Below are 26,904 nucleotides of genomic sequence, written 5' to 3'. Positions count from 1 at the left end.
CCGCCCAGCCGCGCAGCCCGCCGGGAAGCTGAGGCCCGCCCTCGTCTCCCCAAACTGCAGTCCCCAGAAGGCAATGCGATCCAGCGCCTCCGCTGACCCGCGGCTGCGCGCACAGGCTGCCGGGAGGCACCGCCCCCCCGCTGATGCGGCACAGGCCCCACCCACCAGTGCTTCTCGACCGACCACATACGAGATATCCGCACTCGCTCTGTCCGATATTTAATGTCTCAGAACCGGGAGATACCTTCCCGATTGAGGTCTCTGTCAACGTGAACAGCAGTGGCCCGCAAGGCAGAGAAAACGGGTACAAGCGAGTAGAGTATCGCACCGAGCCCCCAAGGCTCCTCCCCTCTGCGCCTGCGCAGCAGGCTAAACCCTGCTCCCACTGTCTTCCTTGTGCTAGGACGGAGAGTACAGGGCCACGCGCCCACACACAAAGCCTGGCTCAAGGGACCAATTTCAGACACAGGCAATCAGGGCCAGCAGCATCTGCACCTTTATGCACACTACAGGCTGGGCTGGGCAGAGTGCCTGGTCCCAGGGACACCATTGTTATCACTCTATAAAACCCAGAGGAAACAAGGGACATGTACAAGTCCAGAGACGGAGGCCAAAGTCACGCAGAGAGGTCACTGTTATCAAAACGCTCCTGATCATAAACTTCAGCCACCACCTTGCGGCCAGCAAACCAGCGCCCATTGAGAGCCTGGATGGCCTTGTGAGTCTCTGAGGCCATGGAAAACTCCACGAAGATCTTGACAATGATCTCTGCATCCTCCTCCTCGCCTTGCTTTTCTTGATAGATGATGACCCGATTTACAGCACCGAATTTGCCACACTCCTCTGTCACCTCCCCCTCCAGGTCATCGTCGATGTCCTTGGGGTCCACCATGTTTCGGAGAACCATCACCGTGGACTGCAGGGGAGGAAAGAGCTGTGTGATGTAGCTGACTGGACCACACCCACTTTGCCCCACAGAGGACCTGACCACCTACCTCCTGCTTGCGGAGCAGTTTCTGCATGACCATGTGGCGGGCACTGCTCCCCGAGATGCTCATGTGCTCCTGCTCACTCAACATCTCTGGCCGCTCTGACTCAGGGAACAGCTCCTCCTCTTCCTTTTCCTTCTTGGGCTCCAAAAGACCCAATGTTGGAGGGCTAGCCAGGATGGGGTTCACCACTCCCACAGAGGGAATGGTAACCGGAATAGGAGGACGGGCTGGAGTCACACCTGCAGCAAAACCAACCAAGTCCAAGTCACCCCCCCCCCCCCCCGCCACCCTTCTTGGGAAAGAGCAGAGAGCTGGTTGGCCACAGCCAGCCTGTTCTTGGCTCAGAGAGCTACACCCCAATCAATCAATCAATCAATCAAGCATGTGTCAGCAAACTGAAGGCAGAGCCTAGAGATAAAGGGGTAGGAATGGAAGGGAGCCTTGGCTCACTCAGACTCACCTGTGATGACTCCAGGGGCCTGTGCAGCCATGACAGCCTGGGGCAGAGCTCCCAGGGGTTGGGCCAGTGTCAGTGCTGGAGACACCAACCCAGGCGTGGCTAAAGTACCCAGCACTGCTGCTCCGGCCACTGCTTCCTGCAACCCCAAAAGGCATCACATTCAGTTCCTAGTCTGCCTACCTCCCCACACCCCCCACCCACAAAAAAGTCCCCAAAGAACCAACAGGCCTGTGTATCCACTGTCAAATACACACCACTGCACCAGCTCTCACCTGAGCTGTAATCTTGGCAGTGGCTGCAGCTGCGGCCACAGCAGCAGCGGGCGGGAGGCCTCCAGGTGTGGCAGGTGTCAGGAGAGGCATGGGGGGTGTGACGGCCTTGCCCACTCGCAAGTACTGGCCACCCAGATCAAAGAGGTTCATGGAGGACACAGCATCCTGGGACGACTGGGCCTTCTCATACTCTGCAGGGCAGAACAGCAGTGAGAAGGGGCTGGGCTCAGGATCAGCTGGAGCCCCTCTTCTCCTGGGACCCCTCCCCGGAACTCACCAATGAAGCCATAGCCCTTGTGCTTGCCAGTCGTGGGGTCCCGGGCCAGTGTGCAAGACTTGATTTTGCCAAAAGCTTCAAACACACTCTTGATATCATCATCTGAGAGGTCCTGGTGTACAGAGGCCACGTAGATTCGGTTGAAGGCTCGAGCCTCCTCAGCCAGCTGGTCTATGATGGGCTGGGCCTGACCTATGTTGCTGGGCCTGCCCACCTGAGGAAGAGGTAGGGGATGAAAGCTACTATCAGCCCAGGCTTTTGGGATGGCATTCCACACATCTGTGGGGGGCTTGACAAGAGCACTATGTGCTCAGTTTAAGGACCAAGTCCAGATGACCTCACCTTGATGTTCCTGCCACCCAACATCACTGAGTTCATCTGTTCCAAGGCAAGCTGTGCTGCCTCTGGGACTTCATACTCCACGAAGGCAAAGCCCTAGACACAGGGAGGTGCTGTCAGGCTAGAAGAGCAGGGAGGACAAGCCAGGGCATTTGGGGCAGACCAGGCTTGCTTACCTTGTGCTTCATGGTGACTGAGTCCCACGACATATCAATGCTCTTGATGGGGCCAAAGGGGGCAAAGGCCTGGCGAATGGTGTCCTCTCCCAGCTCATAGTAAATGGAGCCCACATAGACACGACACATAATGGCCAGTGCTCGCTGCCGCTGAGCTGCCATCTGCAGCAGGATAGAAGGAGAGAGCCACTGGCTTGTCAGAGGGGCAGAAGGCTCAGCAGCCCTCTCCCCTCCTGGACCACCCACCCAACTCTGCTGTGGGAAGGGCTCCCCATACAGCAGTGAGGTGCAGGCTGAGGCCCTGCAATCAGGGCATGGGGGTCAGCAGGACCCCTCCCTGAGGAAAGAAAGCCAGTCCCAATGGCAGGACATGGAAGAACCCAGTCCACCAAGGTCCCAGGTAGACTGGCAGCAAAGCTGACAGGTGTCAGGAGGCTCAATGACCACCCTGCAGTCTGGTGCCAGGTACCCTGGACTAGGCTGGGAGATCTTCCCAAGAACCTGGCCAAATATTGGGACAGAAGAGGGAAGGAGGAGCTGTCCAAACCAGTGGGACACACTGGCAGGGAGGCCAGAAGAGAGGGTGGCAGAGACAGAGCAGCCACTGCCCAGAAGAGATCCCAGGGAAGGAGCTTGGGAGCCCAGACAGGGGCTCTCTGGAGAGAACAAGGAGCAAGCTGCTCATGCAGGGAGACTCAGGAAGGGATTCAGTGTGCTCTTCATGCTCCCCATCCCAAAATCTCCACCCCCACAAAAGAGCTACTGGGAGCCCATGACCGTAGCCACAAGAGCTGGCCCAGGTAAGAGCATCATGAGGTAGCAGAGAACCCAACAGAGAAGTCTCAGGGCTCCTTGGGAGATGGGGAAGTTGTCAGGCCTGGCAGTGAGCTGGGACTTCCCCAAGTACTCTGAGACAGGATCCCTCCCTGACATTTCACCAGGCAGGGGATTCTATTCCACACAACTCTGGGCAGGCTGCAGAAAGGGCCCCATGGCCAGGGCCCTGGCCCTTAACTCAAAGGGCTCCTCTCACCCTAACACAGGTCCCAGTGGCCAGAGACAAGTTAACTTCTTCAGACATTAGTAGGGCAGCCTCCCTCAGAGGGAACTAAAAACGAGGTGAACATCCCCCCAACATAGGACTCCTCAAGGTGGGGGCCTATCTTCCCACACATTAGGAACTCCCTGAATAAGGGACTGTTCCCTCAAATTGGCTCCTGACAGGCCACAGGCTCCTGCTCAGACCAAGGGCCCTGAGAGTACAGTTACCCCTTCTCCAAGAACCCTGGAGATGTGAAGCCACACCCATCCCTTAAGGTCACAGTTCCAAATAAAGGCCATGTCTCCCCTTCAGGGTGAGGCTACCCAACTACTGGTGGGCAGACAGCACTCTGCTTCAGCACATCTCATAGTCCAGGTCTCCTCAAAGGGTCAATAGCTCCCTTTCAAACGCACACTTCCCAGACAGGACACTGTCTCAAATGTGAGGGCAACTCATCCAGAGATGACCCCTCCGAGTGAACACCCCAGAGAAAGAGCCATGTCTCTCCCTCAGGATCTCCCCAGGATAGGGCCAGGCTGCCTCAACTCGCCTCTGGGCAAGAGTGGGCTATCTCCTTCCCAGACTCCTCTTCTCACTGCAGCCATGGTCTTATGACCTCTACCCCTTGCTGGTGGTCAGCTCCATGACCCAAGTCTTTGTTTGCCCTTCCCTCTCTTGCTCACTCAAGTCCCCCCAGGCCCCACCCCATCCATCCATCCGCCCTCCAGAATTTTATGGGGCCAGTTAGGACCCCTCTCTTCTCAGGGGCCTGACCCCAACCCAAGAGTCCGGGCAGCCTGGAGACTGTCGGACTGGCCCACAGGTGCATCCCCCATGTGGGGGTGCAAGGCGCAGATGAGCCTGGCATTGGCAGCTACCCTCCCTGGCTGGCTGCCGCGGCTGCCCTCCGCAGTTACCTGGCCGGTTAGTTTTAAGGCGGGCCCTCAGAGCAGATGGAGGCCTCCCCAGGGGCGGTCCCGGGGTGAGTGCCCACACCACTGGCCCCGCCATGCCTGGCGCTCTGCTGTGCTCGTCCAGAGCTGGCGGGCAGGGCCGGCCAGGGGAGCAAGGTCCCCAGCAGTGGGCTGCACTGCCCCCCTCTAGCCCTGACTAAGGACATGAGCCCCGGAAGAAGTGAGCATTTCTATTGACCGATTGCAAAGGTGAGAGAGGATCTCCAAAGCCCATTGTCACTGCTGCCATCTGAAAGACAGTAAAGACAGAGTTCAGTCTGTTGGAGCCGAGCAGTCTCCCGCTCTTGTCAACACCTCACGCAGACAGCAGCAAGGCCCGGAGTCCCCGCCCTGCCAGGGAGGCCCACCTGCCTTCCCACACTGCCGGCCACTCTGGCTGGCCACTGGCACCTGCCTAGGGGGGCCTCAGAGCCCCAGGTGCCCTGCCCCGCAGCCTTTGCAGCAGGACTGGCGAGGGCCAAAGGAAGGGAGGGAGGGAGGAAAGGGATGGAAGGAGCACTTAACAGCCAAGAAACTGGCAGCGTGAATGTCTGAGGGCTGGGCCTGGGGACATGGTAGAAGGGGTGGGCACTCAAGGCCCAGGAACCTGTCAGCCTCACAGGCTTCTTCCCAATACTGCAGCCTCCAGCCTACAGCAGGACCCATGGACCTCCCTCTCCTCCCCTCCCAGATTGTCTCCTCAGTTCCCTGGTCCCAGCACAGGTGGTCAGGACTCACTGTAGGGGTGGAGGCCTGATAACAGGGGCAGAGAGGATCACACCCTACATGCTGCCACCATAGCTGTGAACAGCCTGGGGGACAAGGGTGTGGGGGAGTCCGAGAGGCACCAGTGGGAAGACCAAGGAGAACAAGGCAGAACTACAGAGAAGGAGTGGGAAGGGAGTGGAGAAGGGGCCTTATCAAGCAACAGGAGGAAAGGCTAGGCCATTCATGCCTCAGAGGGGACCCTGGGGGTCCAGAAAATGAGTCTTGAGAGTTTGAGAGTCATAACACCTTCTGGGGGCAGTCGGCTGCAGGCACAGGAGGAGGCAGAGAAGAGGAGATGGTGGAGGTGGTGGGGAGGGGCAGTGGAGGCTTCCCGGCCCAGGTTGGGCAGGATGGCCTCCAGCAAAGCCAGTCCCAAGGTGGTGGCAGTGGTGTGCAAGAGGGAGGTGGGGCTCACCTGCAGGTTGGTGAGCTGCTGCTGCTGGTGTGCGATGGTCTGTTTCACCAGCACACTCTTTATACTCTGCTCCATGGCATACTTCTTGGCCTACAAGAGATGGCAGTGAGGAGCACTGGGGGCTCAGCCTGCAGGGAGACAGCCTGACCCACTGACTATGGATGAGCAGTTAAGCCCCCAGTGCCCAGGATGTGTGTTCTCACCTTCTGGAGGGCCTCCTGCTGCTCGGGCGTCAGGGGAGGCAGCCCTAGCTTGGTGCCTGTGCTCTGCCCATTCTCCATCTTGATGGAATCTGTGCCCTGGAGGAGGGAGCAGGACAGCTGTTCTAGAAGGAAACTCAAGGTCTTCCTCATGAGACCCCAGAAACCCTAGACCCTTTCTCCCTAGACCCTTCAAATCAAGGGGCAAACCTCCAGTATAAACTGTCTCCTGCCTAGTTTGGATAAGGTCTGCTCTTCTGACACGGCTGTCCCCAGCCAGGCCTCTTGTCACATGCAGGACCCATGGCTAGGACAATGACTAAACCAGGCAAGTACCTAAGAGGTCCTGGCCAAAATGGCCTCCTCAGGCAGAAAGTATAGGAGTCAGCCCATTATTGAGAATCTGACCCCAGAGTCCCCATCCTAAATCCTGCATTTACTGTCCCCCGGGGCAGAAAGAGCAATAATAGGACTCTGGAAGTTCAGAGACTCCTAATACCTAGGCTGCCTGGCACTCCAGCCTCTTGGCTTCCTCATAAGACACAGGCCACACTGGAACAAGTAAGGGCATCTAGAGACACTCAGCACTTCTCCCAGAGAGCCTGGGTGCTGCCCCACAGCACATGAGCCCTCCAAGAGGCAGTAATCCACCTCTACTACATTCCTGTATGGGCTGTGCTCAGCCCACTGGGAGAAACCAGGCATATAACAGCTTCAAAACAATAGAACCCTAGCCAAGTGCCTACAGAACAGGGAGTGTTGGGCTGCAATGGGCTTGCCACAATGACTGCTTGATGTTACCAGAGTTGTGTTTACATTCCTCCTATCAAAGTTGTTTTCAAGTTTTTTGTTTTTTTTGGGGGGGGGTTGTTGTTGTTGTTTTGTTTTGCAGAAGAAGAACATGGCCATGTCGGCAGGGAGAGAAGCCCAAAGAGAGCAGAGAAGCCCAATGTGAGAGCAGCAGGCCCTGGAGAGCAAAGGGAGCTGGACTGCATGCTGACCAGCTCCAAATACCACTGGTGCTTTTTTCGCCTTCCAGATTCAGCCTGAGAGAGAAAAGTCTGCCGCCTAGGAGTGACACACAGTACTGAAGTACAAAGGAGGCAGACAGGAAACCCTAACCTGACCATGAGTGTTGGAGTTTCCAGACCAAGGTCAAAAGGCAGGAAGCTTAAAGGGCCACTTCATGGGCCATCAGAGCCCAAGAAGACCCCAAAGTCTCTCAAAGGCTGACAGTAGACAGGACCAGTGGTTGTAATCTGGCTCATACGAAGCCTCTCTTCTGACCTCCCAGCTGGCCCCAAGTCTGTTCTTCCTTAGTGGGAGAGGACCTGAGGCTGTAAAGCTAGAGCAGGCTGTCACCATGGAAATCAATGCCAGTTCTTCTCAGCCCCCTAGAAACTTTTCAATCTCCTCTTTGTCTTGGTGAACAAAAGGCCCTTTTCCCACCAACTAGTGGCTGGCTGCCTGGCCAGGACCGGGAACTTCAGCCCCCACAACTTCCCAGGAGCCAGGCTGCATAAAATGTCCCCGTCCAACTCCCCCTTCCCACCAGTGCCAGAGAGGTCAGGAGGGCCTAGCCCAAGAGGCTACCAGGCCACCTTGCTGAGGCCTGCTGGGACCCTGTGGAAGCAAGCAGTGACATGGAGAAGCACAAGGAACCTATCACCTAGCAACAACACTTCCCACAGGACCTGATCCCATGGGCAGGTACCTGAGGAAATAGATTAACCCACACCCATCCTTGGGCTCAGAGAAGGTGGGGAGTTTCCTCACTACACAAAGATGCAAACCTTTGACTTGCATGATGTTTTATTTAAATCAAAATACAGAGCTAAAATGGAAATCCCCATTTCTGGCTCTATACATAATGCTGACATTCTGCAACAGCAGACCCACCATCCTGCACAATGCTGAGAGCCAGCACCAGCGACAGCTAGGCCACAGCTCCCCATCTGGCCAGCCAACTGCTAGGCCCTGCTAGGGACTCAAGACTAGCTGGACTCATTGGGAAGAGGACAGGGCAGAAGCAGGGTTGGGAGGGGGGCAGAAGAGGCACCAGGATAGGCCCAAATCCTGCAGGCACTATCTATCCAGAAGTCAGAGAAAGTTTTCTAGGTTCCTCCCCACCTGCCCCAATCAGGCTTCTCCAAGACCAGGATCCACAGATAGGCAGGCTGGCAGAGGGAGAGAATGCTCAGGGTCAGTACCTGTGGAGGTTTCCATTTGTCTCCTGCTGCCACCACTGCTGCCGCCGCCGCCGCCGCTGTTGGCTCAGACCCCCCTCCTTGCTGGCCATTAACCTGCTGCAGGCAGGAAGGAGATGCAACCAACAGTCACACAAGCTGCCTCCCAGGCCCTCTCATCTTCAAGCTATGGTCAGTCCCCATATGTAGGAGGGAGGCTGGACAGTGCCATAGAAGGGCCCCTGAATATGCATTCCCAGCATTCTTCCTACCTGACATACTGCCCACCCTCAAGCCTGCCAGCACACCTGCCCAAAACCCAGACAGAAAGCAAGCCAGCAGCTGGTGAAGGCCTGAGTTGGGAATCTCCTAGGGAAGGGACCCCAGGTCAAGGAAAGCAGCCTTTCCTGCTGACAGACTGGGTCAGGTTAGATGACAAGGTGAGTTGCTAGTTGTCTCCCTCCCCATCCCCTCCTCAAGCAGAAGAACTGCCTTCTGAACACCCTAGGCCAGTACTCAGCCTGGCATTTGTCCCAGAGTATCAATAGGCTCTGATAAAACCTAGGCCTCCCTTCCCCAGTAGCCAAATTGCAAGGCTGTTTGATTCCTAGAAAGGCATCTGAGAGGCTGGCTTTCTACACTAACAAGACCCATCCCAGAGGGGGCATAGACTATTGCTGCCCAGAGCCAGCCCTCAGGAGGGAACAGCTCCTACCATGGCCGACTGGGGTGGTAGAAGAAACAGGCCTCAGGTGGGGTGGGCAAAGACAGGAGAGGGGGAAGTGAGACTCACTCCACCTTCACAGAGGCTACAATGGGAAGAGGATGGAACATGCATATCCTACTCCAGCTGATGACATGATCCATAGGTATTTAAGGACATGAAGGGATGGCTGTGTCCACTCTTAAGGGCTATGCTCAGACAAAGCCAGAGGCTGGCTGTTGGCCAGGGTGTCTCAGGTCCTTATGCTTCTCAAGAAGGAACAGCAGCAGTGTCATGTACTAAGAGGTGATGGGCTTGGAAGCCGTGCCAACCCAGCCTGCACCTGGAGCTGCTCTTGATGCTACCAACACGAGTACTCCACTGCCCAGCTCATCTCCACAGCTGTTCAGGAATGGAGGGGTTGCTGTGACACAGCCACCTCAGAACAGAGGCTGCTTCTCAACACCCACAGCAAAAGCATGCTTCACGTGCAGCCCTGACACTGGTGAGCAGGGTCAACTTGGGGCATTGGGTCCTGCTTCTCCACATTATTGCACTAGCCAACTCAGAAATAAGGATAAGGGGGCTGGAAAATTGGCTTAGCGGTTAAGGTGCTTGCCTGCAAAGCCTAAGGACCCAGGTTCAATTCTCCAGATCCCACATAAGCCAGATGCACATGGCTAGAAGCTCTGGTGTGCCTATTTCTCTCTCTCTCTCACACACACTGTAATAAATAAAAGTAAAATATTTTAAGAAAAGAAATAAGGATCATGTTGAGACCAGGAGACAGCTCACAGAAGACAAAGTACAGGACACCCCACCTCATTTACCCCATTTACAGCAGAGCAAGTCACACTGAACTAGGGATCTGGTCTAACAGTCACTAGGAAAGCCTGGAGAAAACTCCTTTGCCACCACAGCTGGTCACATACTGTCACTTCTGGCAATGGAAATGGGAATAGTAGGCTTTGTAGTCCCAATGCTCCTGGGTGGAAAGCCTGAGAGATGGTGCTACCAAAAGACTCAGATGCACACGCCTGCTCTGCCCCAGCCCAGAACCAAAGGATTATTTCCATCACAAGACCAAAAAAAAAAAAAAAAAAAAAAATCAACTTGGAGCCAAGTGTAGTGGTGCTTGCCTTTAATTTCAGCACTCAGGAGGCTGAGATAGGAGTGAGACCCTGCCTTTAAAAAAAAAAAAAAGGTGCAGTGGCTAGAGATCCTGCTGTGCCCATTCTCTCTCTCTCTAATAAAATAAAATTTGCTCTTAAAAAAAGAAAAAAATGTGCCTTAAAAAAAAACCCACAAAAATGCAAGCAACAGTAACCCGGGGACACAACACCTAAGGTTCTAGGTCACAGGATCCTTAGCTATGCAGGAGGATCACCTATTTCTCGGGCAACCATTATGATTTACTGAATCATCTTTCATGAGGCCCTTAGTCCCTGCACAGAGAAAGTGAGACACAGGTTCTAGCGGTTGTTAGTACCATCAATAACACCAGCATCAGAGCCCTGCTGCAGGACACTGTCTTCCATCTGTTCAGGTCCCTTCACAGGGTACAGTGTAGCTTCCTGGGTAGCCAGGCTTCTGCTGAGCACTGCAGGAGCAGCAATACAAGAAAGAGAGTGACAACTCTCTTGGGAGCCTCATGGGCAACTGTAGGCAGACAAAGAATATTCCAACTGGAACTTAAGATGATCTCTGTAGTCAGCAAGTGCTAAGTAAACAAAGCACAGGACAACAAGAAAGTGACTGTGAAGCATACACTAGGCCATGGCAGCCAGGGAAGATCCCTTTGTGAAGTAACATGCAAACTAGTTTTTTCAGGAGGCAAGAAAGTATGTCCATGGAAAAGGAAGAAGGGGCAGGTAATGGTCCCAAGTGGCAGCAATTTGAAAAAAGAGAGAAAAGCAATGAGTCAAAGAAAGACTGAACTACTGAGATAGGGCTATTAGGCTGTCTCTGTAGCCACCAGACGAGAGTCCAAGGGAGAGGAGGCCTTTCTATACCTGCCAGTATTTTTCCTCGCCAGACCTGTTCCCAAGATCTGATGTGGGTAGCATGGGTAACGGGATTTGTTATGCCCAGCCAAAACAGATAATACAGCCCTTCTAGACGATACTACTCAAAATTTTGGGGTTGGGATGGATAAATGGCTCAGTTTTAAAGATACTTGTTTGCAAAGTTTGACAGCCTGGTTTTGATTCCCTAGTAATCTGTGTAAAACTTGATGCACAAACTGGCACATGTGTCTAGTTCATTTACAGTGGCAGGAAGCCCTGAAGTATAAATAAGAACATTTAAAAATCAATAAGGGGTAGCTCAATGGTAAATCTTCCCAGCACATTCCAGGCCCTAGGTTTACACCCAACTGGGGAAGGGGGTAAGAATGTTGTAAGACTTCCCAGAGATCATGCTGTGTCAAGACTGGGACTTGACAATTGAGGATTTAAAGAACATGTGTTAACCTTAACATTTGTGTGGTAATGATCACCACACTGAAAACTCCTAATTCCGGGCTCGGGCTTACCGCTCACATTCATCTACCTGGGGCCTTGCCACAGTAGATACGGGCCCCACCTCACTCCTCAGTCCACTTTAGGCACCCACTCTCCTCCAACATCTTCCAAAGTTTCATTTCCCTCTCCTTCATCACCCTTAACTAACCACTTGAGGACAGTCACTAAGTCACTAACTTGGTTTTCTCTTCACAAATATTTGCTCTTGTGGCTTCAAGGAACAGCAGGGGCTGGGCGTGGTGGTGCACGCCTTTAATCCCAGCACTCGGGAGACGGAGGCAGGAGGATCACTGTGAGTTCCAAGCCAGCCTAGACTACAAAGTGAGTCCCAGATCAGCCTGGACTAAGGTGAGATCCTACTTGGGGGGGGGGGGGAAAGAGGCTGGGCGTGGTGGTGCACACCTTAAATCTCAGTACTGGGGAGGCAGCAGCAGGAGGATCACGGTGAGCGCAAGGCCACCCTGAGACTACACAATAATTCCAGGTCAGCCTGGATTAGAGCGAGAACCTACCTCGGAAAAAAAGAAAAGGAAAAAAAAGGTAGCAGATACAGGTGCCACGCACTGGCTGTCCCTCACAAGCTAGGGCATTTTGAGCAAGTGCCCCCTTTCCAATGGAACAGGGTGCAACTGCCGGGTCAAGGCTGAGCAAAGGCAGCCGGTGTACACTACTTGACCTTACCGGTTCAGCCTCCAGCTATCTGACTAAGTCTTCTCAGACCGGACTCCATCCCTCTGGGTGAGGGCTGGGGAAGGGTGGCGGTAATAAAAGGATGAAACGCTGTAGGGTAGGTCCGGGAAGGCTGTGGCCCTCAGCTAGGCGGGGAGGCAGACCTGTGGCAGTCACTGTTCGTGCACTGCAGAGCAGAGCGGGGCAAGGCCCGCCCCTCCGGGCTCTCAAACCACCCTAGCACCGCGGCTCCCTCGGGCACCCGGCACACGGCACCGCAGTGCAAGACAGCCCCTCACACCAAGGCAGGCAGCCTTACTCTAGTTTCCCGTTGTACATCAAGGTTACCGCATAGGGCCGGGGGCAGAGAACCTGCTCGAAAGGTGTGTGCAACAGGACGGGGGTCCCCCGCCTGGCCACGCGGCACTAGCGCGGAGCTAAAGGTTCAGGTCCGCGCGATCCCAGTCCCCTGCAGACGCCGCGGCTCCGGGACTACCCGGCAGGGATCTAGTTAGGTCTCCCCGGCCTCCGGAAGCTGGAATCCTCGAGCCGGAAGCTGCGGCATCGGGCCGCCACCCGCTCCGCCCCCGCCCTGCATGCCCAGGGCTACGAGAGGGTCTGTGCGGGGCCTAGAGAGCCGCTGCGCACTCGGGGGTCCTCCGCACCCAGGCCCGGCAGACGACGCGCTCCGGCCAGCTGGCGGCCGCCCCCAACTGCGGGGGGCTCACTTACGAGAGCTATGGTCGCCGTCGCCATCTTGCGTCCGTCGCGGCCGCTGCGCGCGCCACACGCTCCTGCTCTCTCCGAAGTCTCGCGCGATCTGGGCGCCGGTCTAGGAATTCTCGCGATGTAAGACCTTTTGCCCGCTGCGTGGAAAGAGAAAGGAACGCCTTTCCGGGCTGGGAAGTTAACGCCCCCTACCGGGCGGGGCCGGGAGAGGCCTGCAAAAACAGGGCTGGAGCGCTGGGGACCATCCCCTGGCGAGTTCATTTGTGTCACCTCCCACTCAGGATTTGCTCCAACTCTCTTACCTACTTCACACACACCTGTATTTCAGTCGAACCCATTTTCTGGAAACAAGAAGAGCAGCCGACCCTGAGTAGACAAATGACAAAAGGACCTTGCACCTTCTTCGCTTTGTCAAATCTCTGGAGTTCCTGTTTAATTGGGTACTTGCTATCCTTCTAGTGATTCATAAAACGGTAGTGCTTAAGCCGGGCGTGGTGGCGCACGCCTTTAATCCCAGCACTCAGAGGTAGGAGGATCACCGTGACTTCGAGGCCACCCTGAGACGACATAGAGAATTCCAGGTCAGCCTGGACTAATGAGACCCTACCTTGAAAAAAAAAACATGGTAGTGCTTCTCGGATAATATTCAGCCACTAAACTTCCTTACAAGCCGGTCTTGTGGGAACAGTCTGAAGGCACAGAGTACACACTGGTCCCTAGACTCTGGGCTGTGTTTAAAGGCCCCGTGTGTTCATCAGTGCTGTGGAAGGAACTTCCCTGACCATTGCCATGGCTGCATCCAAGTTTTTAACCCTAACCCCTAACCTAAGGTCTCCCCCTGACTGTATGAGCATTCTGCTGTGAACCCTGGGAAAATATGGAATTGAATACTAGCAAAATATGACAGATTATTTTCCTCCCTCTAATACCACAGGAAAGGAACTTTATGAAGACACAGCCTACAAGGGCAGAGAAATGAAATGCTGTGGAGCTGCCTTAACCAACTGGGCTATGCAGGTAGTGTCTAGGATTGTTTGGGAAAGCAAGCCCAGCTGGAAAAAGCACTCCAGACCTCTAACCCTACCATCTGGTGCTGGCAGGCGCTTACCCTGCCAACAGGGGCTGGAAGTTAGCTCCACTCAGAGAGGAGTACAGAGACCTAGCTCTGTTTCAAAAGTAGGGGAGAAAGCGGCCTCCTCCCCTACCTTAGAGACTGACCTCATACAAGTGCCATCTGGGCTTCTCCAGAGGAAGTCTCTCTGCTGCAACTTTCAGCTCTAAAAAAATTTAAAAAAAAAAAAAAAAAAAAAAAGGTAGCAGTGAGGGGTGCCTGGTAGAAGGGCCCAGCCAGACTCCTGGCGTACAGGCTCACCAAGTGCTAAATCCAAGCCAAGCTCACTCTTTTTTTTTTTTAAATTATTTATTTATTTATTTGAGAGCGACAGACACAGAGAGAAAGACAGATAGAGGGAGAGAGAGAATGGGCGCGCCAGGGCTTCCAGCCTCTGCAAACGAACTCCAGACGCGTGCGCCCCCTTGTGCATCTGGCTAACGTGGGACCTGGGGAACCGACCTCGAACCGGGGTCCTTAGGCTTCACAGGCAAGCGCTTAACCGCTAAGCCATCTCTCCAGCCCCCAAGCTCACTCTTAAGCATAACTGGACAGCCAGGATCACCAAGCACCAGACGATGAGGAAACAAGACTCAGAAGGAACCAAGGCAATCAAGGAAGCAGAGTTTTTTAAAGCTAAAGTGATATGCTTAGAGATATTAGAGATTAAAAAAAAAAAAGGCCGGGAGTGGTGGCGCACACCTTTAATCCCAGCCCTTGGGAGGCAGAGGTAGGAGGAACACCGTGAGTTCGAGGCCACCCTGAGACTACATAGTGAATTCTGGTTCAGCCTGTGCTAGAGTGAGACCCTACCTCGAAAAGCCAAAAACCAAAACAAAACAAAACAAGAGCATTAATTGAACAAGAAAGAATTCTTTTTTTGTTTGTTTGTTTTTGTTTTTTTTAGGTAGGTCCCAGCTTAAGAAAGCATTCTTCCACATGAAAAAGTTGAGAAGAAAATGAGCAGTTCAATAGGCTTGAAAAATAAAGTCGAAATCTCCCAGAAGGCCTACAACAAAAGCAGGTAGCTAGAAAACAGATCGGCCAGTATGATTCCAGAACTCAGGAGGCTGAAGTAGGAAAATCATTGTGAGCTCAAGACCAGCCTGGGACTACAGAGTGAGTTCCATGGCAGCCTAAGCTTCAAAAACAAGGGCTAGAAAAGTGGCTTAGACACCTGCTTGTAAAGCCTAAAGGCCCGGGTTAAATTCCTCAGCACCCGTGTAAAGCCAGATGGATAGAGTGGCACATGCATCTGCAGTTCATTTGCAGTGGTAGGAAGCCCTAGCGTGTTCCTTCTTTGTCTCTCTCTGCTTGCAAATAAATATGTAAAAAAAAAAAAAAGAACTAACCCTATTCCCCAGTACCCATGTAAAGCCAGATGCACAGAGTAGCACATGGTCTGGAGACAGCTTTGCAGTTAAGGCACTTGCCTGTGAAGCCTAAGACCCTAAGGACCCAGGTTTGATTCTCCAGGTCCCACGTAAACCAAATGCACATGGTGGCATATGTGTCTGGAGTTCGTTTGCAGTGGCTAGAGGCCCTGGTGCACTCACTCTCTCTCCCCTCCCCCATCTCTAATAAATAAATATAAATAAAATTCTAAAAAGGCCCTGGTGTGTGTGTGTGTGTGCGCGCACACACACATACACACAAAACTCTCTCTCAAATAAATAAATAAATAGGTCTAGGAAGATGGTTCAACTATTAAAGGTGCTTGCTTGCAAAGCCTGCTGGCCCAGGTTCCATCCCAAAACCACCCACATAAGCTGGATACAAAAACTGACACAGCCAGGCATAGTGGCCTTTAATCCCAACACTTGGAGGCAGAGGGAGAAGGAACGCTGTGCGTTCAAGGCCACTCTAAGACTACATAGTGATTTCTAGATCAGCCTGGACTAGAGTAAGACCCTACCTCAGAAAAAAAATAAAACAAAAAACAAACCAGGCATGGTTGTGCATGCCTTTAATCCCAGTACTTAGGATGCAAAGGTAGGAGGATCACCATGATTTCCAGGCCACCCTGAGACTACATAGTGAATTCCAGATCAGCCTGGACTAGAGTGAGACCCTACCTTGGAAAATCAAAAAAAAAAAATTTTAAGTAAATCAAAAACTCTAACAATCACACCATTTGTATTCTCCAGAACTAAGAACCTGTGCACCTCAAACAGAACCTCTAAATGGAGGGTGGGGGCGGCGGGCGGCAGGGAGCTGAAGCTCACCACCACCACCAGGGGGAGCCAGAAGAACCGCCCTCTGGTGGCAACTTGAGTTAGGAATGTATGTACAACTGCATCCAGGTACTTGGTGCGCAACACTGCGCTGACTTGGCACACAGAAACTCATGCCATCCTTACATAAGTCCTGTACAGCAGTGCTGCCTCCATTGCTCTGGATGAGGAGGTACAGGGAGCAGTAGACCCACTTTAAAGCCCGGCCCTTGGGACACTCAATTACACCTCTCAGAAGACAAGCATAGGTAGAGTCTCACTCTAGCCCTGCTGACCTAGAACTCCCCCTTTAGCCTCCAGGCTGGCCTCAAACCCACAGTAAACCTCCTACTTCATCCTCCTAAGTGCTGGGTTTAAAGGCATGTGTCACCATGACTTGCAAGCACACCTCAATGAATTGTACAGGAAATAAGGAAAGCAGAAATGTCAATACAGAAATAATTCAAGCAAGTTTTTCTTTTCTTTTTAAAAAATATTTTCATTTATTTGAGAGAAAAAGATAGAGTAGGTATGGGCACACAAAGGCCTCTTGCCACTGCAAACGAACTCTAGACACATGCACCACTTTGTGCATCTGGCTTTACATGGGTACTGAGGAATCAAATCTGGGCTGTTGAGCTTTGCAAGCAAGCACTTTTAACCACTGAGCTATCCTTCTAACCCCCTCCCTTTTTTTTTCTTTTTTGACAATGGATGAGTCACTAAGAATTTCCAAACCACAGGGATAAAGAAAAGATCAGAGCTGGGTGTGGTGGCACATGCCTTTAATCCCAGCACTCAGAGACAGAGATAGAACTGCTATGAGTTTGAGGCCAGCCTGGAACTACAGAGTGAGTTCCAGGTCATTCTGGGTTAGAGCAAGAACCTACATCGAAAAACCAAAACAAAGCCTGGCATGGTGGTGTATGCCTTTAATCCCAGTTTGTGGGAGGATTGCTGTAGGTTCGCAGCCACCCTGAAATTACACAATGAATTCCAGGTCAGCCTGGGCTAGAGTGAGACCTTTCCTTGAAAAAGAAAAGAAAAGAAAAACCCAAAGCAAACAAAGCCAAAAAGCAAGAAAGAAAGATCAGGAGAGACTGAAAGAGAAGAACTCATACAAAGGGTCAGAATTTAGAGGCATGACAAGTCTTAGTAGAAAAACATGAAATGACACCCTCAATGTCCTTGAGAGACATGGCTGTCAGCTAAGCCAACCTTCTTGTACCTGGATACACTTTAAAGCACATGTGAGATTAGAATACAGGTGAGCAAACAAAGACACCATAACTTCCCACATACATGTATCTCCGACAGCTTGGGGGTGTTGTTCCTCAAATGGAGTGGGGGAAGAAGGATGGGATCCAGAGAGGAAAAAAAGGAGTGCTCTAAAATGCTAGTTCAGGGTAACTAAGGCTCACTACTGGGCTACAATACAAGCAGCCAGGGGCACAGGACTCACATAGTGGGGCTACAAGAAAAGAAGAAATTGTCACTTATGTCAGTCCTAAGGATTGAGAGGATGGCCATACTTATTGCAGAGAAATCTAAGCTTAATCAGTGGCAGACACATACATCAAACTAAACAAGAGAGGAAAAGACAATTATTAATCCCAGAGAAAACAAAAAGTTATGCAAGGAAGGAAACACAGCCTAGGACCCCTTGTTCTCCACTGAAACCTACAGTAATGAAACTATACTACTACTTGGGAAGCTGTGCTGTCCATCACACTGGGATGACGCTGGATGAGGGTGGCAGGTAGATGTCTCCCCCTAAAGGTTTCCATCTGGGAATACCTCATGTAGAAAAACCAATAAACAGGATTAAAAGCATGCTTGTGGTTTTGAAAAACCAAGATTTTAAGTACCTGAAGATAAAAGAATTCAATTTGCTGAAAATCAGTCTATAAGAGTGCATTTATTATTTGCTATTGCCCCCTCCCCACCAAAAAATTCCACTTTTAAAACTATGCATAGTCAGATGTGGTGGATCATGCCTATAATCCCAGTACTTGGGAGGTAGAATCAGGAGGATCACTGAAAGTATGAGGCCAACTTGGTCTAGATAACCAACTCCAAGCTAGCTAGGGCTACAAAGTGAGGATCTGTCTAAAAAGAAAATAATCAGCTGGGCATGGTGGCACACACCTTTAATCCCAGCACTTGAGGGGCAGAGGTAAGAGGATCATACTGAGTTTGAGGCCACCCTTAGACTACAGAGTGAATCCAGGTCAGCCTGGGATACAGTGAGACCCTACCTCAACCCCCCCACCAAATAAAACCAAACAATATGGGCTGGAGAGATGGCTTAGTGGTTAAGGCACTTGCCTGCAAAGCCAAAAAACCCAGGCTCCATTCTCAGGACCCATTAGACCAGATGCACAAGGTGGCGAATGCATATGGAGTTCATTTGCAGTGGCTGGAGGCCCTGGCATGCCCATTCTTGTATTTTTTCTTTTCCCCCTCTTTCTATCTCTCAAGTTAATAAATCTTAAGAAAAAAATCAAATAATATGCATATAACTCTGAAAACATAAAATCAACAGAGGCATGATAAAGTGCAGCAATGGTAGCTCTCATGCTTTTAACTTCAGTTTAATCACTCATACATTGTTAAGCATTTGTTTCTCCAACTGTGTAAGTCCATGCACAATCAGTTTAGTCTCCTAGAATATGTTCTTTGAGATCTGCAATTTCAAGTCGAAAGGTATGAGAACTTAAAAGCTTGGAAATATTACTGGAATGTTTAAGATTACTTGAAATTCCCCACCATAGTTCATTTATTAGCTGTGCCTTGGCAAATTTGCTTTGATTTTGGCTTTGGTTAAGGTTTTATAGTAGGCAGCATGCCCTTTCTCCTGAGTCCATTCTCTTAACCATGGGAACCCAGGAAAGTTAGTCCCCATGGCAAAAGGTGTGACCTTGAGTTGAACATTATCCTGGATTATCTAGGTGGCTCCAAATTAATCACAGGAGTCCCATGGAGAACCTGTTGGCAGAAAACTAGGCAGCCAATCCATGACAAAAACTGAACCTTATGCTGCTGGCCTGGAAGGTGGAGGGAGGGAAGAGAGGAGAGGCAAGGAAGGTGGTGCCTCTAAAAGCTCAGCTAACAGTCGGTGAGAAAGCAAGGACCCCAGTCCTACCACTGTAAGGAAGTGGACTTCTGCTAACAGCTTAAATGAGGAGCTGGAGACTTAGCTTAGGGGATGAGTGCTTGCCAATTAAATGAAGGGCCCTAGGATGGGTCCTTAGGATCAGTCTAGTTCCGGGGGGGGGGGGAATTACAAAAAGACAAAAGAGGGAACTAGCTTAAATGAGCAGGAAGTAAGTTTCCCCCAGAACCTCCATGAAGTATCTTAGCCCATTGACACCTTGATCTTAGACTACTAGTGAGACCCTGTATCAAATTTCTGACTTACAGAATTATAACACATTTGTGTCATCCCAAGCCTCTGGGTGTGTGATGCTACAGCAGCAATATGGAACTGATATAGTGGTAAGCCTTCCTGGTTTCACATTTGAAATGCTTATAAAGAAACCTGAATGCATTTAATTTATACATACAATTTAAAATGTTTAAGATTATTTAAATTTGAAACTGGAGGACAGTCAGTTTAAGAACCAATAAACCAGGATGGTTGGAAGGAGTGAAGAATCCACTGGGGTACTGAAACCTACAAGATCGAAAAGAGTTGGAGAGAAAAAGACAGAGCCAGCTACATCCTCAGGGCCCCAACATGTAGCTACCACTGGGAGGAGTGGGCCATGCCTCACCTCTGAACACCCTGGCCAGGGAACACAGCAGGGAGACATCCCCTTGGGGGCGGGGCATGAAGGAGAGCACAGGCTCTGGTCTCAAGTGTATGGAAGGTCAGAGACAAGGTTTGGAGCTGGTCTGCATGGGACCTGGGGTGGAATGGTGGGGGAGGCTGGTTGCCCACAGGCTCAACTCTTATTCTCCAGCTTGGTCTAGCCTGCCTGGCGTTTCTGACACCTGCAGGGCTCCTAGCCTGGATTTTCTGTGCCAACAGGGGATGGGGGCTGTTGCCCATCAGATGGAGCAGTTCCCCTAGCAGAGGTCCATCCAGATTGACCCCCACACTCCACTCCAAGTGGAGCTCCCTCAGCCCCTGATGGGCTTCATGACCACCTCAGAGTTCCACACTGCTGCAGGAGACCAGAGGGCCTCACCAGCAGGCCAGTGTTCATCAGCATCCAGGAATGCCAGCCAGGCTGAAGGCATCTCTGGGGAGCAGGGCTCTTCCCCACTGGACAGCCCTGAGCGGCTGCATCTGGCCTGGGCCTCCAGGGCTGAGAGGGTCAGGCTTGGGCTCCTCGGTATTTGAGGAAGGTGGTCTCCAGAAAGGCCCCTAGCTTCATCCGGTCATCCTACAGCGGTCAGGTAGACACGGAGGTAACAGGCAGCCCCACTCAGCCTGCACCCTACAGACCCTCCGCACAGCCCACCCACCTCGTGCAGGAAGCCATAGTGCACCAGCTCAGCTGCGAGATCCTGGGCGCTGTCCGCTGAAGCAAGAACATGGGACAACGGGTGAAGTTGCAGAAGCGGTTGCCACCCCAACCATAGCCTGCCGCCCAGTCCCCAACAAACCTACTTGGAAGCAGGTCATAGGTAAGCTGCCGGTGCAGCCGGTCCTCCAGCACCAAAAGCAGCGTGAGCTGTGGACGAAAGGGCGTGGTCAGGCAGGGCCTAAATCTGCCCCACCCCTTCCCCCCTCGCCCAGGGCACTGCTCACATGCCAGCGAGCCTTGTCCTCACTTCTCTCCAGATTGCACTGCATCTGCACAACCTGGGAGCAGAGAGGCCGTGTCACTCACAAGTGTGGAGCCCAGCAGGGGCAGGGAAAGGAAAGCACATCTACTGTGCCACACTGGGGTGTAAAGAAAACTCCCAGAAAGAAGGCGTCGGGCCTGGCTGGTGGGACAACTAGAGCACCTTGCAAAGGAGGGAACTGTGGGAAGCCCAGAGATCGATGTAACTGAGCTGAAGGGCATGGTGCCAGCAAAAGCAGGTTTGCAGAGGCTGGAGCTCAGGTGGAGGACTCCCCTGCCCCTGTGCATAGTGAGGAGCCAGGCAGCCCCTTGACTGCTGGGATGTGAACTGGGCACTGTGGAAGGGAGGAAGGAGATAGGGGATGGGAAATGGATATGGCCAAAGCTTCTGGTACCCATCCAGTGCAGACATGACCAGGTGAGAAGATACAAGGCGTAGGCAGAAGGCAGAAGACAGCCTGGCTGGAGGGTTTAAGTAACTGTGGTCTCTCTCTGGAGGTCTTGGGGAGAACCCAGGACAATCAGTAAACCAAGGAAATGGGACCAGAAAGCTGGGTTGAATGAGATTTCCAGAGGAAGGCTGTTTGGAGTGCAGACAGATGGAGCATGCAGCAGGGTGGGAGAAGGGCTGCAGGAGCAAGGAGCCTCTGGGAAGAGGGGTGTCCCAGCTTGATCTACAGCCTCCAAGCCTCCACAGAGGAGACAGCAAGGATCGGCCGTCTGGCAGCCTGGAGAATTGGTCCAGAGAACACAGGTCCCCAGAGAAATACACTGGTTACCTGGACGCGGACAGCGCTGAGCGACCGCACAGTGCACAGGAGTGGTATCTCACCTTCCTGGTCTCTGAGTCAAAGGGTTCTGGTGTTGGGGTCTTGGCCTTCTGGGCCTCCTCAGGGGGTGGAGCCAATACCCGGGGCAGCCCCAGGGGCCGAGCAGCCGCAAAATTCATCAGTGGATAAATCCCATTCCTAGGAACACACCAGGGTATGTCTGGGGGCTCAGGCCTGACAGTGCCATCCCCAGTCTCATACCAGCCTCACCTGACATCCTCCAGGAATTTGTCCAGCTCCAAGAAGGACACCTCTGAGTACCTAGCATGGTGTGGTAAGCACATGAGGAGTGGCCAGCCTGGGGCTGGGCTAGGGAACTAAGAGGGGAGGACTCTGGTGACCACTGCTCACCGCCACTGCATGGGGGGGCCTTGGGGTTGGGGCATCTCTGCCAAGATCGCATGCATGTCCATTGCCTTGGTCTTCTCCTCCACCACATTTTCAGGCATAAGGTCTGTAGAACACAGAGGTGGAGCTAGGCCAAGGTCCTGCAGGATCCCTTCCACATTCTGACCCCTAGTTCCTGGCCCACTCAACCCTCTCTGCCTCTCACACTGGTGCTGGATGAAGCAGTGGGCTGCCAGCAACTTCAGTGAGTGCACTTCAAAGAGCACACGGTGGAAGAGGAGGTTGTGGGCAGAGGGTCGATGAGCAGGGTCCCGGGCCAGGCAGGAGAGGATGAATTCCTGGGGAATGGAGAGGAAAGGTTGGTGGTGAAATGGAGGTTCCCTTCTCTAGACCCAGCATGAGAGATGAGGAGACTTCCTGGAAACGCCAGACCCCTAGTCGTGCGGCAGGTACTTTCTCACAGGAATGCACACAGGCTAAGGCATCCCACTAGCAGCCAGGACCTGATTCTGTGAACCTGAGGACAGGCAGACCCAGGCTCATCAGTGCCCTACTTCCCTTCACCTGCACTGAGCTCCAGAGCTCCCCAACCACCTTGAATGCACCCGATCTCGTCTGATCTCCCAGGGAGGCCTCGGGGCAGCAGCCAGCATGCACTCTCAGATGCACTAACCAGCTTAGCACATAACAATCTTGCGCACCTGGAGCCATCCCCAGAGGGGCAGGGCAAGCTGCTCACCCGCATGTTGGGGTCACTCAGCGAGTGCCTGGCTCCAGCTATAGCCTCTTCTGTGACCCGGGTATCCCCGTTGGCCTGGATCTCCAGCACAGCCATCTGGGTACAGACATGCAGGAGAGACTGTGTGGGTGAGATAGTGGCCGAGCCCAGCGGGGGAGGGGCTATGAAGTGTGTGGCCAGTACCTCCAATGCACACATCCCAAAAGAGAAGATGTCCACAGCTGTCCCATTATTGACTTCTGAAAGGGGCAGAATGAGGCAGGATAGGTCAGATGTGTCAGCAGGACACGTACCCCAGGCACCTTCCCGGACTCACCTCCATACTCTGGTGGGAAGAAGTGCAGGTTTCGCAGTTCCTCACGCTCAGCGCGGATGGGGCTCCGGAGGTCATCAGGCAGCGCTACAGGAGAGCAAGGTGCTGAGCAGACCCTCTTTTCCACCGCCCCGGCTCCCCCAGAGACCCTACGCACCATTGGAGAAGATTCGGTACCACACTGCGTCGGCCACCACGGGGAGAAAAGGCGGGCGTCAGCGAGCTGCCCTCAGCTTCCCCGGGGATCCTCAGCCCTGCCCCCCTGCCCCCCTGCCCGCCCTGCCCCGCCAGCACCGGAGCCGATCTTGATGAGGCCGTTGTGCTGGATGAAGATGGTGTCGCTGGTCAGGTTCCCATGGATGATGGGGGGGCTGCAGGCGTGCAGGAAACTGCAGGGAGGGGAACGCAGGAGGAGCGGGGTGGGAGGGCGCCAGTGCGGCGCGCCGGGGCAAGCGCTTGGGCCAGCCCGACTCCTCGCTCACCTGAGTGCCGACAGGATCTGTGTACACCAGCGCTTCCAGGCCTAGCGGCGGACGCGGGGCTCAGTCAGGTGGGCACACAGAGGCGGCTGGCCCGCGGAGTCCACCCCACCGCCCAACTCCTGACCGGAGGCCACTCTGCGCGCCCAAGTCCTTCCTGTCCCTCCCCACCCCCACCGCCCCCCCCCCCCGCGTCCCCAGCCCACTCCCCATACCCGGGCGTTCATGGCCTTGTGGTTCTTCTTGGTCTTTTTGAGGAATTGCTTGAGGCTGCCCGACGACACGTACTCTGTGATGAAGATGACCTGCGGGCAGCGGGCTCTGCCATTGCGGGTGGGTCCTCCCGCCGTCCCACCCAGCCTGTGGCTTCCCCCCTGCCCTGCACCCGGCCCGGCTCACCCTCGCGCGGGCCTCAGAGGCATCCAGCCAGTACTTGTGCAACTTGACGATATTGGGGTGGTCCACCAGCACCAGCTGCTCGAACATGGTCTGGATCTTCTCCTGGGGAGGAGGGCGGTCACGCAGTGCTCACGAGCCGGGACTGGGGTGTGGGGAGGACCACGAGTCTCACCTCATGGGCTGCGAAGGCCCTCCTGTCACCGAAGTGGAGTTCGTTCCACACCACTTCCACCCCCTCCTCCGTGTCCATGGCCAGGAAGGTGCTCTGGATTCCAGGCATGTTCCCCTGGTTCACCTGGGTGGTGGTGGGATGTGTGTCCTGCTACATCAGGGGCGGGTGGGGGACGTGACCCCGTACCGCCATCCCTGACCCACTCGGGGGGAGGGGGCGGGGGACGGGAGGGATCCGGAGGCCGGCCCCAGGAGCACAGGGGGTGGTGTCCAGGGGCTGGACCTGGAGGTGAAGCAGGGTTCAGGGGTCGAGGGATGCTGAGGGGGGGGGGCTGGCGGTGATCCAAAAGGCACCAGGAGGTGGTCTGGAAACACACTAGTCCTCAGGAAATGGGGGTTTCTAACCAGGGCGTGGGGCCAAAGGGGTCCAAGGTCCGACGAGACGCGGTGTCAACGGAGGCCAGGCTGCCCCCCGCCGCGGACTTTGGGCTCCAGGGTGGCGCCACCCCCACCCGTGCCCACCTGCTCGCGCCGCTTCTGCCAGCGGCCGCACGGGCTCTCCTCCAGGATGTCGCTCTCGTCCTCGCTCTCGTCCTCGCGCTCCCGCTCACGGCCCCGCCTCGGCGCCGGCTCTGGGGCCGCCATGGCTCGGCGGGCCCAGGCCGCCGCCCTCCGCGCGATCCGCCGACCGGATCCCGGCGCCCTGGCCCCGCGCCCGGCCGCGCAACCCGAAGCCCGGCGGAGCCGCCGCGGAGCTCGGAATTGGGAGGTGCGGGCGGGCAGAGGGCCCGAGGGAGGAGCCGGCCCGCCCCTCTGGAGCCGCCTCTGCGGGCAAGAGCTGGATACGGTTCCGGGGAGGGGGGCGAGACTCCGCCCCGCTCGCCCAGGTCCCACCCCCGACCGTCCAGACCACGCCCGCGCCTCAAATCCCCTGCTCGGGAGAGACCCTCCCCTGGAAGGCACCGCCCATTCCCACGGAGGCCACGCCCGGGCTTTCCCAAGCTGCCCAGGCTGTTGGGCACCTCTGCTTCAGGGCCTCCTTGGGAACCGCTTCTGCCCAGTTTTTGGTTCTTCCTGCTGGTTCTTACTGCGCCGCATCCTCACCCTCCTACCGCACATAACCCGCACCCGATCTGAGGTGGACCTCTCACACCTGCCCTGCCCACCTTCACCTCCTCTTGCTAGTTGCCCTCCTGCCCTCAGACTCAAACCCTAGCTGTCTGCCTGTGCTGACCAGCTCTGCACCTTCTTCTCCCAGCTGGCATTCTGCACTAGGAGCCTGTTCAGAACCCACTGGCCTGCACTGGTTGCCCATCCTAACTTGAAAACGGCTGCCTCGACGGGTTAGGAGAGGTCAGTCCTTCCTTGACCCACAAATAGGTCCTGGGTCAGTGCTTAGGAGACAGTTTTCAAGCCTGTTGGCACATCATGTGGGCTTTGTGTCTGTTGACTCTATACTAGTAATGAAGGAGGAGGGGCTTCTGGACGGATAGCGACTACAAACAGAACCAACCAAAACCCCTGCCCCAAGCCTGGCACTACCATACATCGCTGCTGTGAGACAGGGGCATCGTGCAAAGTCCACAAGGGAGAGGACACTGAATACTCACACTGGCCTCTATCCTTTGCTATCATAAATTCTAACTGTGCCTATAATAGCTTTGAGAACTGGGAATCATTTTAGTAAATCGCTGGGCCTGACACTGTTGGAGGAACCCTCCAATTGTCCCTTCCCACTCAGCTTGAGGGTCAAATCCTAATTGTGAAGGCCTCACAACTGACCCTGTCTGCCAGTCTCTCCAGTAGAGCCTGCTGTAGGCACCCCGGACCCAGGCTGTTTGCTGAACTTGGCCCGCCTGTCCCAGCAAGCTTTTTGCTATAGCTAGTATCTTTCCCACTGTCCTCCAAGTCCACTTGCTTCAGATCTTGACTGAGGTGTCACCGCTCAGGCAGGCATGCCCTGGTCATCCATCCTAGCACATCACCCTACCAGGCCTCATATTTTTTGTGGCATTTGCTATCTGATCTGCATGTGTTTCGTTGTTCCATCCTCTGTCCCTGCTGAGATTTGAACCTGGGAGGGGTCTGCTGTTGGTGCTCAGGACAGTACCCAGCACACACTGGGTCCTCAGCAGACATGACACACAAGGTGCAGGGTTAAGTCAGTGGCCCCAGAGCCTGCAGAGAAGGCAACATTTGAGCCAAAAATCATTTCATTTTCTTCTGTTGGGATTCTCCACAAGCAAACATATAACTTGTGGAAGATCGAATAGAGGCCTCACAAGTCAAGTGTGCATCCCTGGGTTCCTGTGACATGCCTCATGGGAGAACATTCCTGCCAGATTTAGGGAGGGCCCTGAAACCAACATTTACCTTCTGAGAGTGAGGTCACAGAGAAACCAGGAGGCTGCTGTGCCAAGACAAAGGATGGAGGTGAGTGACAGGCAGACATGGCCTGGTTCTTCAGTCTTCCGTGGTGAGAAGAGAGCCTGAAGCAAATCTTCCCCTGACAGCTTCCAGAACAGATGAGCCCCGCCCACACCTTGGCTGTATACAGCAGGCCTGTAAAACTGTGAGAGTAGAAATCTGTGCTGTTTTAAGCATTGTCACACTAGCCCTTCACTAATAGCATGCCCAATTGCACCCTCAACAGGAAGAGCACACAACAGCAGGATACTACGTGGGTGCTGGACAGCTTGGTCCTGGGTTTCTCAGCCATTTTCCCCTGTGACTCGATGGGTCAGACCGCTGCTGCCAGCTCACAGCTCTGGGGATTGGAGGCTGAGACATGGCACTCAGCCA

At 53.9% G+C, this 26,904-nt stretch overlaps 2 protein-coding genes across 7 annotated transcripts; both read right to left on the bottom strand.

The window, feature by feature from the left end:
* Positions 1–203: 203 nt before the first annotated feature.
* Puf60 (poly(U) binding splicing factor 60) lies at positions 204–26,760 on the bottom strand. 5 transcript variants are annotated; one of them, XM_004656392.3, is made up of 14 exons: positions 26,754–26,760; positions 26,024–26,027; positions 12,707–12,742; positions 8,105–8,200; positions 5,898–5,993; positions 5,695–5,784; positions 4,711–4,761; positions 2,517–2,678; positions 2,344–2,436; positions 2,002–2,215; positions 1,725–1,915; positions 1,453–1,588; positions 996–1,231; positions 204–916 (listed from the first exon to the last, which is right to left on the bottom strand). In XM_004656392.3, exons 3-14 carry the CDS (start codon positions 12,728–12,730, stop codon positions 617–619), a joined length of 1,689 nt encoding a protein of 562 aa, XP_004656449.1. In that variant the 5' UTR covers positions 12,731–12,742; positions 26,024–26,027; positions 26,754–26,760; the 3' UTR covers positions 204–616. The 5 variants fall into 5 exon arrangements, with proteins under 5 accessions (XP_004656449.1, XP_045000389.1, XP_004656450.1 ...); XM_045144454.1 differs by having other exon boundaries at positions 12,707–12,736; XM_004656393.3 differs by lacking the exons at positions 26,024–26,027; positions 26,754–26,760 and having other exon boundaries at positions 8,105–8,197; positions 12,707–12,746.
* Positions 18,606–24,747, bottom strand: Nrbp2 (nuclear receptor binding protein 2). Of its 2 annotated transcripts, none has more exons than XM_045144455.1 (18): positions 24,625–24,747; positions 24,104–24,226; positions 23,932–24,033; positions 23,748–23,837; positions 23,536–23,576; positions 23,348–23,442; positions 23,211–23,234; positions 23,057–23,140; positions 22,924–22,979; positions 22,741–22,836; positions 22,207–22,339; positions 22,005–22,107; positions 21,864–21,914; positions 21,656–21,791; positions 20,787–20,840; positions 20,642–20,709; positions 20,501–20,556; positions 18,606–20,418 (listed from the first exon to the last, which is right to left on the bottom strand). In XM_045144455.1, the coding sequence occupies exons 1-17, from the start codon at positions 24,745–24,747 to the stop codon at positions 20,529–20,531; spliced, it is 1,407 nt and encodes a 468-aa protein (XP_045000390.1). In that variant the 3' UTR covers positions 18,606–20,418; positions 20,501–20,528. The 2 variants fall into 2 exon arrangements, with proteins under 2 accessions (XP_045000390.1, XP_004656456.1); XM_004656399.2 differs by having other exon boundaries at positions 20,646–20,709.
* Positions 26,761–26,904: the final 144 nt, after the last annotated feature.

The sequence above is a fragment of the Jaculus jaculus genome, chromosome 2 (assembly GCF_020740685.1).
Source record: "Jaculus jaculus isolate mJacJac1 chromosome 2, mJacJac1.mat.Y.cur, whole genome shotgun sequence".
Taxonomy (NCBI): domain Eukaryota; kingdom Metazoa; phylum Chordata; class Mammalia; order Rodentia; family Dipodidae; genus Jaculus; species Jaculus jaculus.
Note: the sequence above shows the minus strand (reverse complement) of the source record. Positions and strands in the feature narration are given on the sequence as shown.